Source organism: Bradysia coprophila, unplaced genomic scaffold, assembly GCF_014529535.1.
Source record: "Bradysia coprophila strain Holo2 unplaced genomic scaffold, BU_Bcop_v1 contig_350, whole genome shotgun sequence".
Lineage (NCBI taxonomy): Eukaryota > Metazoa > Arthropoda > Insecta > Diptera > Sciaridae > Bradysia > Bradysia coprophila.
In genome coordinates, this window is record NW_023503608.1 from 10362995 (window position 1) to 10378056 (window position 15062).

The following is a 15062-nucleotide window of genomic DNA, read 5'->3' on the forward strand; positions in this document are numbered from 1 at the left end:
GAAACATAATCGTCGTTCCAATTATTACCTATTTCTGAAACTATCATTCGTTGCAAAAACCGTCTAGCAATGGATTTTAGATACAAAATATAGATTGCAGTGACCGACATTTCAGTTAAAAGTCACTAGTCCCAGTTTTACCGAAGATTGTTTATTTAACTAACTAATAGTAGTTAACACTTGCACACTCGCGGTGTCGACATGTTTTCGCACCTAACCTAAAGTTCTCCTAACAACTTTCGGTTAAGTACCCATATCAACATATCAACTTGAATGACTTGACTGACGATTGGTACGATTTGCCGAAATGTTGAGGCTTCAATAATATGTTCAAGAACACAACTGTTCTAGTTGAGTTCGCACTGAGCGTCATTCAAAGACAAAATTAATTCCATTAACATTTCTCATAAGGTATGCTTACCTGTTACTTCTCATTGATCGAAAAATCTAGTAAAGTTCAACTCATTCATATAAAATATAAATGCGACCAATCGAACCTACACCGCTATTTACGAACTTTCAAGGAAATATCGATGTTCATGAAAATTCTTCCAAAATGAAAATACTAGAGCTGACTGAGCCTTAAGTCAATATCTACAGTCAAAATGAAATAGGTGTAAAATCAGGCCAAAAGTATCATTTCTCTTGAATTATTTTCATTCAATTATAAAAGTTAAAGCAAAAAAATAAAATCAAACTAACATCAATCTATCAGGCAATCACTTTCGACATTAAAAATAGTCTAAACTCCCGCGTCGCAATTTGAATTTATGTTGAAAATTTTGATTCACCCAACCTATCATAGTCACCACAATATGTTGAATACAGTTATGTGATAGCTTTGTTTTAGTGAAAAATGGTGAAAAATATATTTTGGAAAATGTCTGTCTCTCAGCTGTTTGAAAATATAAATTAAAATGATGCTAAATGATTCCGTTTAACTCGCATCTAAATTGATCGAAATAAATACTGAAAAATAAACGAACAAGTGCGTCGTTCCGATTGAAACGATTCCGAAGCGTTTGTAACTTCCATTGTTTACTCGGGAAATTGCTTGAAATTTTTTTGATTTGTCGACAAAATAATAAATTGAGAACGCAGAAAAAAAAGTGCCAACGAAAAATAAAAACACGAAATTTAAAACAGTTTCAACAGTGCATTAATGAATGGACGAATTACAGTTTTTTCTTCAGTTAAACTTTAAACGAATTTCGCCAAATGAAAATATTGTTCTCGGTGCATGCAAAGCTTCTTTTTTAAAATAAATATTCTCTGAAGTAATTAGTATCGCGAATTCGATTAACAAGATTGATCGCAATTTATTCGAAAATTAACGTCGAAAAGTTAATTCAACAAGAAAATTTTATTTATTGTTGGTGCTAAACCGACCCGTGCTGCTGGGTAATCCGATGAGATCCAAAACGGACAACAAATGTTTTTCGACAACAATTTTCAACAGACAGGCAAGTGTTTCATTTTCGATCTAATTTCTACAATATTGCCAATCCGTTTTTCCTCATCGAATCGAGATTGCTGTTTTTTTTTACGTAATAATCAAACAATACGGTCGGGTCATCAGGATTTCGTACAAGAAAACCAAAAAACTAAAATGGTTTCTTCAACAAAAAAAAATTCTACGTCTCATTGATCTCAATTGAAAAAAGATATGTAGAGTGGATGGATATACGAAGCGTATTATATATTGCGTATACGACTATAAATATTATTATGTGACGTTGTTGCTTCATTGGTCTGTCTGTGGCTTTTTTATGTTTTTTTTTTTTGATACATACAGCGGTATCAAACTTGAACTAAATTGCGTTGACCTTGTTTCGAAATTTCAATCATACGTTTCTGATTATTTTTAGGTTTTCTTTTCGGCAAAGCTGCAGTTTGTGTTTAATTTCGAGAGAAAAAATTAATTTGTTGCATATTTTCTGTCTATTTTTAAAGTCTTAAAGGTGCGTATATGAATGAAGGTAAATATAAAAAGACAAAAAAAAATATATTCAAGTTGAAGGCAAAGTGTGTACCACCTTCATAAACACATCTCGTATATCGGTTGTTTTCGAAGAAGTAGAAAACAAAACGATCTCGTTCTTTATGTTCGGATGTAACGCTGAAACCGAACAAAATCCTTTGTTTGTACACACAACCATGCATTCTCATAAAAAAGAGTGTGTGGTTCATGCATTTTATTATAAAAAGAATAATTTCGGATTCATGATTATCTCCCGGACGCCATATTAATTCAATAAAAACAGCTGCAACGGTAATTTATTTATCATATTCCGGTTTGTGTATGTTTCTTCGTTTTTGACTAATTCTGGAAATCAATTTCGGAAAGCGAATTGTTTTATGTTCCCGTGAAGCATTTTTGGCTGTTGTCCAACGATGCGTTGAATATTGTTTTGTGCCTAATTTCGGTATAAGAGTTGAGACAATTTCCAATGATTTCTGAGAAATTCTTTTTGTCTCATAAAAAGTTGTATGATGTGATGCTTGCGACATATTTGCTGGAAAATTTTTGAAAATACTACTGATCACAGGTGTATTCTTTAAGTGTCCACTCCACTCAACAAAAAGTACTCCGTGAGAGAGCCGTGAGAGAGCAAGTTGTCAAATAAACAAAGAAAAAACTGAAACGAGCCGTCAGAACAGTCGAAGTGTTTGCTGTGACTGAGCCCCGTACGAACCCTTTACATCTATTGCGTACGTGACCCTAGTTCGTCCGTCGCCCTACTCTTACCGTAAGCCTACTGCGCCTGTAAACGTCGGTAAAGTAAAATTCTGATGAAATGTGTACGTCTTAAAAATTGCGCATAGCGCAATTACGAAGCCCAGTACGACTTTCCTTTCAAATGTAACACAAATTTCGAATTGACCTAAAATTTTCTCAGTCCTAGGACCCAAACTTAAATTTTTTCAACAATTAACCTATATTACCTATAAATAATCAATTTACTGATGAATATGCTAGTATATAGCTCGAAATAACTGTTATAACATCGTTATATAGCTCAATATAGCTGTATATATTTATATATAGATATCCATATTTGGGATGATTGAAACACCCCACACACATAACCAATCACCTCCCACTGATCAGTGACTTTGTGTTTATCATTTTCACCGATTTATATCGTTTTTACAAAAATCCAAAATGGTGGCCGATTGCCATTTTGTTAGGAGATGGAAAGTAGGACGGCTGTTTTACATTCGTTAGTACCTTTCAAACAAAACAAAAAATCATGAAATTCGAACACAGTTTACTCGAGATATTAACAAAAAAAACACCACATTTACTGTACGACCGAGTAGCCACATATAAGCTCACTCCAAGAGACCTAGCTCACGCTCCGGTGAACTGAATTTCACAAACTTTTATTTTCCCGGTTGGTGCGGTCAATACCTATCTAATAAAGCAAAATTCATCTAAATCCGTTCAAATTTGGCCAGCCTTCAAGCAAAAACGGCTTCCCGCCCTGTACCTAGTTCACACCAAGGGGTCTAACTCACGAGTCGGTCATCCAATTTTCATAAACTTTTTTTTGTCGATCGGAATTGTAAATAGCTTTCATTTGACGTATCAGTTACAAGTGTAGCCTTTAAATGGCCAGAGAAATCTTCGGAAAACCCAAAATCTCCCATCTTCGAACTTAGCCTCACTATTTCAACTAACTTTCAGGAAAAAAAAAATTGAAATCGGATTTGATTTGCTCAAGATATCGACGTTACAGACAGACAGACAAAATTTTTATTGCAGATTCGTCATTCGAACATAGGCAAACACTTTGCCCTTACCGTCTGCTTCGAATTCCATCAATTACACACGGCATCGTAATCCTATCAGCCCCTTTGTACTTCGTACGGGGCTAAAAATTCAATTTTGTCTCTCACACGGTGTACTTTATTGGTAAGAGGAAACTAAGCATTAGCCCTTTGCCATAACTAATTGCGCCACTATTTCCACCGACTCTACACTATTCTCTAAATCTCGAAAATTTTCTGATCTCTTCCTCCTGATTAACATTGTGAATTTCTTTGTTTACACTTTTTTATGGTCAAATACAGTAAACTTTACTATATCATAATGGGTATGTTACTATTAACGCTCTCTGAATTATTTAATTGTGTGCAATGTTTCTGATCTGACAACACAGACTATTTTCGCTAATCAATTTCTATACTGTTATTTTCCTGATAAGATACGCCACTCTTTTTCAACCAGCAGAACCTTGACTCGAAATATCGAAGTATTAAAAACCATACACAAGGTCAAGCAATATTGCCGAATTGGTTGAATTTTGTAAAAAAAAAAACACAAAATACAGAATAACAATTCCATATCTGCTACTTGTCGTCTGATCGATCTACCTACATGCGGTAGTATATTTATTATATTGAGGTCAACAGTCTTGGAGCCGTGTGGCAGATAAGCTAAAGCGAAATGGAAGATTGTTTTTCGATTCTCCATCACTATTAAATTGGAAAATATGTTCAGTGTTCGCCAAGCGGGGCAATTCAATACAACACGAAATTGACAATATAAGTAAGACGGTCCCGTCGTTTGAAATCAATCATCTGATTTCATTTTATTTTGTTATCGATATCGACACTTCTGATTTATTTGTCCACACTCCTAAGGAATTTGTTGTCCATGACATCAACTTTCTATACCACACCAATATATTCAATCTATCACTTCTTCCGCACAACGTCCAACATAACAAAATCTGTTACTTCATTTGTTTATTTCAACATGTTGCTATATATAACAACACATCAGCCTGAGTCATCGATTAAAAGATGCCTGCTGAAAGGTTAATGAAATCATTAACAGAATTTGTCACGTTATTTAAAATGGCACATGCTCGGTTATGTGTATTGTGTACATTATGTAGTTAAGAGTCGGAAAATAGTTTTGGCTCTTAAGATAATTACACTCAAGAGTGGTAACACAACGAGATTCACTGCCAAAACGAAAATTGTTTATTTCTTTGAAATGAGGTCTCAATATATACTTTTGTACGAAAGCGTTTCGCTATTATGACGGCATAGGTCAAGTCGCTCTCTGTATGGGTTATTCTAAGAGACTCACACCTGAGCATTCTGATTTAGTGTTATTTTACTTGAACACTCGTGACGGGAAGTTACGGCGGTCTAGTTTCGTTAGCGTGTGAGTGAACCAAGGCAGCAACGAAATGCTGTAAATGTTTATAAATCAATACTAGTGACATAAATTGAAAAAGTTGTTGATATTGTTCAGAGCATAAAATAAATATCTCGTGACAGCATTCGCATCAGACTAACTCCCTACGAATCGATACAAGACAAACATTTGTTTATCATTCGCACATTGACCACAAATGTAAGGTGTCGTTGAAAAATACACATATTCGGATTAGACCGGTAGACTTAGACTAGGAGCTCAGAAATTGTCAACAAAAAATCTATCAGAAGGATCATGATTGAAATACAAGACATGTTCATAGTACTTTTACGCTGAAAAACTGTTCTGACACTTTGAGTTTAGTCTGGTAGAACTACCGTTCTAGGGCTCCACTGTATATCTTGACTGAACAATTTAAAATTTCTTAATGTAACAGTTCAATTTTTGAATCGATGTTGCTGTTGTGGATAACTAAAAACTGAAAAATCCTCAAATGCCTGGTCTCTCGTCATTCTTTTGATTTTCCCACGCTAAAATACAAAACATGAACAAATTTTTTTTATTTCAATTCCAGATTCAATTCGAATGGATGGCATGCTCTATGGCGGCTTGCCATCGGAGAGCAAACTTGCCACATACCTGGTGAGTCAATAGAACCAAAAAAAAAATTCCATTTATCATTTTGTTTAAGATGCATTATACAAAATATCCATATCCATGACAACTCAACAAAATGTTGTGCACAGTACATGCATGCCATTGTAAATAATAAATTTACCTGTAAAATATTTTTATCAAATGGTTTCGGGGGTCTAAAATTTACGTTTTTATCTTTCATTTACTAATTGTGGCAGAACCGACCGAATGTAACAACTCCGACATACGGTTTGACAACTGGGTTATCCAAAATTTCAATCGATTCGCCCATATCAAACAAAAAAGTTCAGGTAATTGATTTGGCGGTTAACACATGAATTTATTGTATTTTGTATTCTTGGTTTTAAAAGTTAGATGGAGAAGATACGAAAAATTCTTTTGTTTTTAGGATAAGGTAACCAGTTGTAACATTACATATTTTCTATTGATAAGTCTAATTTTAATACATAACAAGCGGTTCATCATAATACATTTCTGAATAACCTTATGATTAGATTTTGTATTATAAAGCACCGGGTTCACTTGCCCGTGAAATGAAATAAGTTTTTAGTGATCGAATATCGAGGCACTGGTAGATCGACGTTTACCTTTTACGTTCTCATCACGTTGGATCGAAACATCTATCTTTGTAATAGTCGTAGATGTCATGGAAGAGATCAAGGCTGTGTCCATCTGGAGAGTAACAGCAAGGTGAACAAGTGCGTGGGTGGCACCGACAATTTCATATAACAATTTGAAAAAGGTTTGTCACCTGCACATCTTGCCGCTTAGCGCTTCCCCCAGGGTGTACATCCTTGGAAGCTGATGATTGATAATGTTATCAATTACCAGTTGTACCATTTCTTCTTCGAACTGCCAGTTCTCAAAATGTCAAATTGAAACAATAAAACTTGCCCTAAGTAAAGAACTCGAAGACTTATTAAATTTCACGGCGTGAGTGTATATCGGCCTTTAGAATGTGATTTCATTTATTGGAAAAACTTTGTGTACATAAAATTAAATGTTTATTCACCACTCTCAACATCGCAAATATGCATCTTTGTGTCGATATGATCGTTTGATCATAGAAACAAGACCGTATTAACAAACCATTCGCATTTAGGTAACTCCTCAATCGCCAGAATTTATTCCGTCGAGAGTAAATTCATCTCCAAACTTTTATTCGCCGTATTCTGTGATCAGTGGGGGATTAACGCCACTTAAACAAAATAATGTAACGCCCATATTGGGTGGTAATAATTATTCCACAACTCCTAACAAAGGTTTGTGACCAACGTCTATGATATTAATTGATTCGGTTTGATCATTGAAAGCCAATTGCAGGAAGAAATCTACTGAGAGGCGATTCACCTCTCAGTAGTGGTGATTCTCCAAAACAAACTCCACAATCATCACCTCCTCCGCCGACTGGTGGTGTGGCTACTGGAATACATCAGGTGATATTATGATACACAGATTGTTGTTCGAGTATTTGAATTCAACTTTTCGTTGTACTTCATCCTTCAGGAAAATGTTGGCGGTACCACATATTTTTATCCCACCTCAGCCAATCACACAACCAATCAGGTAGCATCAACGGTTGGTTCGGAACAAGCACTTACATCACACAGTAATTCACAAAGCCTTAACTACCCGCATCCAGGTGAATTTTTGAAATCTTCGTTCTCGTACAATGGCCGAATAACCTCTGTCAATGCTTTTCAGGTCATGTGTATCCAGGACCGGCTTCCAATGTTATAGGGATGCAACCTCGAACACAATTGTCTTCGGCATTTTTCATTCCAGATGAAATGCGTAACGACATTTTGGGGAGAAATGAAACTGCAAACCTTGTTGATACAAATCCAAACTCAGGTGGGTAGACACTTTTCAGATGCGGTGGTAGAAGGTGTGTGGACGTTGATTAATTACTTTTAAACATTCACAGATCTCGAAGAAATCGATAACTATCATTCACTGTATCCTCTCGAAACACCACCGTCAGGTCATGGAAAGCTTACTCTATCACAGACCTACAAAGCTACGCACAATACGACTGGCATAAAATATTGTTTGCGTAGGATACATGGTATGGTGTCACCTACACAAGTAATGTTTGTAGAAAGTTCGATCTAAAAATTCGTTCTTCGTCTTTCAGGTTTCCGATTGCAATCAAAGAAGTGTTTGACCGTTGTTGATCAATGGAAACGACTGCAGCACTCCAATGTAGTACAACTGAAAGAAGTTTTTACGACAAAATGTTTTGGCGATCAATGTAAGCCCGGCAATAATTCAGCGATGTTCCAAGTCATCATTTCGTTTATTTATAGCCGCCCTAGTATTAGTTTACGATTATCATCCCGGCTCGCAGACGCTATTATCGAAATATTTTACGCCACCGAACGAAACGAACGGCTACACCGATCCATTCCAAGGAGATGCTCGACCATTTAGGTTCGTATTGACTAAATTCTGTCCGCCTGGTTACCGTTGTATTAATCGTACGACCGTTTGAAACAGTCACAAATCCAATCTACAAAGAATACCGAACGGACCATTGCTACAAGAAACGGAGATATGGGCCATTATTATGCAACTGACCGCTGGTAAGTTACTTTTGAAGATTATTTCATTAACGTTTATCGTATGGTCGTCGGACTTGGATATTAATCACTTTTGTCACTGCTAATGATTTTAGAGATTGGAACAACGAGTTACTTTTACCATTCTTGCGTTCACAGACATTTCTCGTTATTTTTTAAAATAAATCTTAAACTCTCTTGTTGGGTGTCTCGGAGGTATGCAATTTAAGCAAAGGATGTGAATTTTGCCCATAATTTGGTAGGACAGTTTTGGTCACGGTCCTTGTTGATTTGAATTTTTATGATGTACATTGTACACCTCTTCAAAAATCGACTGAACAACCGACTGAACCAATACTGCTCCGTAACTGTATAACTTACTCAAATAACTTACGGCCTGACCGTAACTATATCTCGATTTTTGTAGCACGGATTTTTATAAAAAAGAGACAGCTTTTCGGCATTAAAGTCAACTCGCTAGCATTGATGTAGGAGAAGTCAGAAGACAAGATTTGATGTTTAGACATACGTAACTCTCAGAAATTATTCTCGTTTTTAGATACTTTTTAATACATTGTGTCGGTGGGGTCGCCGGGTAGCAACTTAAGTGGTTGGAACTAACTATGACTCTGTTATATGTCCGTTTAAATTTCATTCATTTGGTGTGTCTCTGTTTTAGGCCTTCGTGCAATACATCAAGCCGGTCTGGCTTGTCGCACACTCGATCCGACAAAAATTATTGTAACCGGAAAACGTGTCCGCTTCAGTTTCCTGGGTATCTCGGATATCGCATACTTTGATCCGAACCAAACGAACCAAATGAGTGCTATATCCAACTACCAACAGGTAAACCAACTATTTGTTTGAAAGGAAATCTGCTTGAATAACGAATTTTCGAAATGGTTGCGCAGGAGGATCTAACATCACTTGGCAAATTGGTTCTAGCATTGGCCTGTCGATGCTATAAATCCGTTCACGAAGAAAAAATCCAATCCAGCATACAATATGTAACGCGAAATTATTCGTCCGATTTGAAGAATTTGATTTTGTAAGACATTTTTGTGAAATTCTAAGAAAATCCTCGAGTTTCCTGACTCACAATTTTGTTTTTGTTCGTTCAGATATCTTTTAACGATCACATCGACGAGACGTTGTGTCACCGATTTGATGCCAATGATCGGCGCCCGATTCTACACTCAATTGGATGCTTTGCAAACACAGTGCGACAAACAGGAAGACGAATTGGCTAAAGAACTGGAAAATGGTCGACTCTATCGAATGCTGGTGAAATTAGGCTGTATTAACGAAAGACCTGAGTACGTCTTAAACATATCCGACTGCATCGTCATTGTGCCAATTGTTTAATTTTTTTTCTTTTGTAAAGATTAAGTTTAGACGCCACCTGGTCTGAGACAGGCGATCGCTACATGCTCAAATTATTTAGAGACTATCTGTTCCATATGATCACCGAAGATGGAAGACCTTGGCTGGATCACGCACATATTTTGCAATGTTTGAATAAACTTGACGCTGGTACAGCAGAAAAGGTATGCATTTTACCCGACAGTAGAGGCTTATATTGCATTGGTTTAACTCTTCCATATTTCAGGTCAACTTAATGTCCAGAGACGAACAGTCCGTTTTAGTTGTTACTTATGCCGAATTAAAGCATTGCTTGGAGCAGTCGTTTGCCGAGCTGACCTCAAGCGTATAAAAGTTATTAAAATTTCCGCGGTGTATTATTATTGACTTAATCTGTTTCCACAGATGTTGTGAAGGTAAATTGGTTCGTCCATAAATACTGAAAATAAAATGATTGTTGAATGAGACATGGTGTGTGTGAATGTTTGTGTGTGTGATTTTTCAGTTGAAGATGCTGCAACTTCTTAGTTGACCATAATTTAAATTTAAATACTCATGTTCATTAAGGAAGTTAGCTATTTCAAGCCAAGATTTTTTTTTGAAAACGTACGTACCAAAATCGGACACATTTTCCAACAAACTTTTTTTATGTCCCGTGAAGCCAATTTTTTTTTTAAACGACTTCCATCACTTTAATTTATTGTAGTAGTCCTCGAAACAGATCGTTCTGACCTGATCTGAATCTGGAAAAAAGCGATCTGAAAATTTCAGATTCAGATTCAGACCTCTGGCGGCTTGATCTGATCTGATCTGAAATCTTAAAATTGGAAGCAGGTCTGATCTGAAAACTGAAAATTTGAATCTGGAAATTTTCGGATCAATCTGAAATCTGAAAATCAGTATGACTAAACAAACGCTAATTTATTAGAAATTCTTGAACTGCTGGGCTCCGCGAGTGCAGGGGAACTAATAAAATCAAAAATATTTCTATAATAGTAGCAAGTTTTGGAATTTCAAATTTTATTCTTGGGACTTCAGATCATTCAGATTGGATCAGATCAGATCAGAGTCTTCAGATTTCAGATCAGAATCAGATCAGATCAAAATTTTCAGATCAGAATCAGATCGGGTAAATTTCAGATCAATCCGAAAAAAATTCAGATTGATCTGATCTGTTCCGAGCCCTAAATTGTAGCCACTTTGTTATACTTACTTTGACCAACCTAACAAGGTTTTATATAAATCCAAATTCAAAAGTGAAACTAAAATTCGTCCAAAATTTGGAAAGTCCGAAGTGAGATGGTGGAAAGTCTAGTGGGACCCTTTTACGACTTCAAACAACCAGTAATGAGAGTGGCAATATCTCACGACCATCGTACGTTCTGTTGTCTTAACTTAATAGGTTTTTCAAGTTTCAGATTTTGAGAAGTTGTAACAGTATTCATAACGGCTTTAACCTGTCACAGACGGCTAGCATATTAACAGTTTTACTATATGAACAGACTACTACTTCAAAGATCGAATTATTTCCAAAAGATTGATGTCAAATCTTTTACTTCATTTTTTTGAACATTCTGTTTGCCATATAACACCTCATGAGTCAGAGCTTGTCGTTTATTCTGCCGTTGTCGATAACAGATGACAACCGTCTGTAACAGGTTAATATTACCTTTGCTATGGTATAAGAAAATATCGGCAACGTTAATTTCCTCACTAGTTCAGTTTCGACTCAAGCTCTATTGGTTTTTCTTGATAATCTTGAGCCGCATAACTGTGCAGGAGTTACCGAGTTACTCTGGCTCGACTTAAAGCCCTCGAGTAGTTATAACTATCGAATAATCATAATTCTCGTTCAGTGACTTTTGAGGGATTTGACTCTGGATGGTCTCGAGCATATTATTGTTGTGGGAATGATTACTAAAAAAAACTATTGCTTAAAAATAAACGGAGGGGATAACCACTGTGGAAAAATCTGTCCGAACTGTTTCAATTACACTATTCAATTCCAAAAATTCCATTGAGTTCCACAATTTTTTTTAGTTCCGAAAATTCCGTGGTTTCAAAAGTGATAATTCCAACAAATTCCAAAATTCCACTAACTTCCAAAGATTCCACTAAATTCCGAAAATTCCATTGGCCTGTCCCAAAAAATTCCACAGTGGTTATCCCAAGCTAGCAAGGGCTCACCTCTGCTATTACTTGTGTCATTGGCAAATTAGACGTAGGGGATAATGTTCGAGCACGGGCACGCCGAAAAGTCCTAAGTTGGTCGAGGATTTAAAAAAATTTATTCGGAGGTATTCCTCGACTCCCTTAGCACTTTCCAGTGTGCCTAAAGTTGACGAGTCACAATAACTGGCAACGTGTTAAAGATTAACCTTCTTGGTGCTGTCGTTTCGAAGCTACCTACTTCTGTAAATTGTCCGTTTTTCATCAAATTCTTTTTTGTTGCAGGTTTTATCGAGAAAAGCAAGAAAAAACACACCGTTTTATTAGCAATTAGTTACTTTTAGTGGAAATGAATTCAGATAAAATGAAGAAGAAAAAAATGGAAACAATGAATGTGGTTGACTTGATGAGACATTACGCACGTGGTTATTTTTTTTATGATGACTAAATTAAACGAAAAATAAAGCAACACGAAAGGATAAACAAAAAAAAGAGATGAAGATACAATTACGATTTGAAATGAAAATGGATCGGATAATGATGTCATTAGGACATATCCTGTGAATTCACTGAAGTATAATTTCAATTTTTGTGATTTTTTTATTTTAACAAGAAAAAAATTTAATTTCTTTTGGAATGCTTCATTCATGAATAATGTCGTAATAAGTGAAAGATTGTGTTTTGAAATTCTTTGTGATTGATTACGGTAGAAATATTGTCGTTTCTTATACATTTTTTTTTAAACAAAAAAATATTTTTTAGTAGATTATGATTGTCGCCACAGTATAAAAAGATTTCTCATTAGAATTTAGTGGTACTAAGAAATAAGCGCATCTAAATTTTTTTTAAATGATTGTATGGCGATATATGCATGTCAACCAACAAAAACAATAATTTTTTTTGCATTTTTTTATCAATAATATGAAATATAGTTATGAAAAGCTGCGATGGATTTAATTTTCCTCTTTTGTTTTATTGTTCTTTACTTGAAAACGAAGCTCTTTTTTGATTTTGAAGAAATTTGTAGATTTTTCGAGTGTCTTAATCTAAGGCCTAAAAACATCGTCCCTATCAATGCAACTGAAGAAATGTGTTTCGTTTCCGCCGATACCGACGTACCGTCGATTTTTCAAAAATATGTTTGTGGAGAAGCAGCTTTTCTTCAATTTTTCTTTGTTTATAATTTTTACTTTAGTAGTGTAAATAAGGATAAAAATTGTGATTTAGAAACTAAAATTTAAAACAAAAAGAAAATTCCATGTTTCGTAACCAGTCAAAAGTTTCGTTAAATAAAAATCACCGAAAAATCGACATTAAAACCATTTGCAGACAGATAACATCTCTCCGAAAGAGATGTTCCGGGTGAAAGACTCAAAAGTTCGAAAAACAACTGATTGCATCTGATTAAGAGAATTCAAGAGATTGCTTTGAGGTCTGCAAATGATGAATAGGAAAATAAAACTCTGAATGATATCAGAATCGGAAAGGTTTTGGTTTGTTTTGAATAATTAGAGTAGAAGTTTACAAGATGCACAGCGCGTGCGTGTATAAGCTTCAAACGTATAAACAGTTTTGTTTGCTTGTGTGGATCAGTTGAAACGAGTTCATGCTGAAATTTCTGTCTCTGACTGTACTTCATTTGTAGAAAGCATCTCTCACTTAAAAATATTAATCATCCATCTCTCATCATGAGAAAACTCTGGCCAGAGCACATTGCTTACTCTTGATTTGCATATCAAATCAATGTAAAGTTAACAAAAATTGCTTTTGTTTGCAGCTCTTTTCACATTGTAAAATGTGAAACCTGCATTTGCTACCAATTTTCTTTGGTTGATTCATTTCAAAAGAGAAAGCTTAGCAGCAAATGTAAGTTTGACATTATATGACGATACGAAAAGTGCTGAAAACAGAAGCAATTTTTCATTTTCATTTTTCAATAACATGCCACATTTTGACGTGCTTAAAACGGCTACCTAACTGATCAACTTTTTTTTATATGAGTTTATAGGAACTTGTGGATGAAAAAGATTTCTCATCCCAAGGTCTCACTTCAATTCTATGATTTCGAGTACTATCAAATCGTTTGTTTAATTATCCTTATTTGATTAAACTGTAATGCATCCAAAACGTTAAGCTGCACAGAAGATATCATTCAGAGAATTTAAATGAAAAATGTTTTGAACCAAGAAGCACAAATTTTTGTTGTACTAATTAAGTTAATGGAAAAGAGAACATTTTACAAAGAAAAAAGACATTTTTTAGTATATTACAACATGCAACGATGATTGTCTGATATAGGAAACCCATTATGGATGTGTGATGAATGACGAAATAATTTAATTTTTCTTTTCTTTTAATTTTATCTTAATTGTGACAATGTGAATGAATATTTAAGTATAAAACTAGTACTGAAACGACAAGGAAAAAGTAATTAAAATCTAAAATTGATTTAAGATGCGATACGTACAATTTATAGTATTTTCTAAAATGGGCAGCTTTCGACGTAAGAGAAAAAAAAACGAAAATAAAACAACAAAGGAAAAGTTTGAAGAATTTTTTTTTGGTTACATTTAGAGTTGAATTGATGTTGAAAAATTAATAAATTAATTGATTAAAAGAAGAAGAAAGAACAAAATAATCATCCTACAAAGAATATAAAATTAGCATTTTTTTGATGGAGTTAGTTGTGTCTATTTCTTAACTTTACTTTCGTTTTTTTTTAGTAGGAAAACTCTTTTCTTCTGTGATTTTATGTTTAATTTCGCAGCTTTTTCTTTCTTCGAAGAAGAGGAGAAAATAATTATTTTGTCGAATGAATTGTGCATTGAGTTTTATAGATTATATTTCATCGACAGATACCGACTTATTGCGATGCAAACGAAATGTTAAATAAAATAGTTCCGTTCAGCAAAAAAACAATTAAAAATTAAAAGAAAATGAAAAGAATGAAGTGAAAACAAAGAATGAATGGCATAAAAACGAAAAAAAAAATATTTTAAACTAAAATTAAGTCAGAAAAGTGAGAAAGTATTAATTACATAGAAAAACAGAGATGATTGGAGCAGTGTGGCTTAAAAGAAATATTGAAATAGAGCGCACCACCCAGCAAAACAACAAAAACAATGTATAACAATCGA

At 34.8% G+C, this 15062-nt stretch overlaps 1 protein-coding gene across 4 annotated transcripts; it reads left to right on the forward strand.

Moving 5' to 3' along the window:
• Positions 1-848: 848 nt before the first annotated feature.
• Positions 849-14714, forward strand: LOC119080920 (PAN2-PAN3 deadenylation complex subunit PAN3). 4 transcript variants are annotated; one of them, XM_037189536.1, is made up of 17 exons: positions 849-1463; positions 5751-5818; positions 6031-6123; positions 6936-7095; positions 7157-7269; positions 7340-7475; positions 7538-7687; positions 7761-7901; positions 7971-8087; positions 8143-8266; positions 8333-8418; positions 9074-9240; positions 9306-9442; positions 9516-9710; positions 9779-9941; positions 10004-10172; positions 12211-14714. In XM_037189536.1, exons 1-16 carry the CDS (start codon positions 1433-1435, stop codon positions 10106-10108), a joined length of 1986 nt encoding a protein of 661 aa, XP_037045431.1. In that variant the 5' UTR covers positions 849-1432; the 3' UTR covers positions 10109-10172; positions 12211-14714. The 4 variants fall into 4 exon arrangements, with proteins under 4 accessions (XP_037045431.1, XP_037045433.1, XP_037045432.1 ...); XM_037189537.1 differs by lacking the exon at positions 849-1463 and adding an exon at positions 2231-2272; XM_037189539.1 differs by lacking the exon at positions 849-1463 and adding an exon at positions 4411-4555.
• The last annotated feature ends 348 nt before the right edge of the window (positions 14715-15062 follow it).

Excerpts from the sequence above, each read along its gene's own strand:
- LOC119080920 (XM_037189536.1), top strand. The coding sequence starts at position 1,433 with ATGTTTTTCGACAACAATTTTCAACAGACAG. Across the intron at positions 7,688-7,760 it reads TGATACAAATCCAAACTCAG|ATCTCGAAGAAATCGATAAC; the intron begins GTGGGTAGACAC and ends AAACATTCACAG. Across the intron at positions 8,088-8,142 it reads AAAATGTTTTGGCGATCAAT|CCGCCCTAGTATTAGTTTAC; the intron begins GTAAGCCCGGCA and ends GTTTATTTATAG.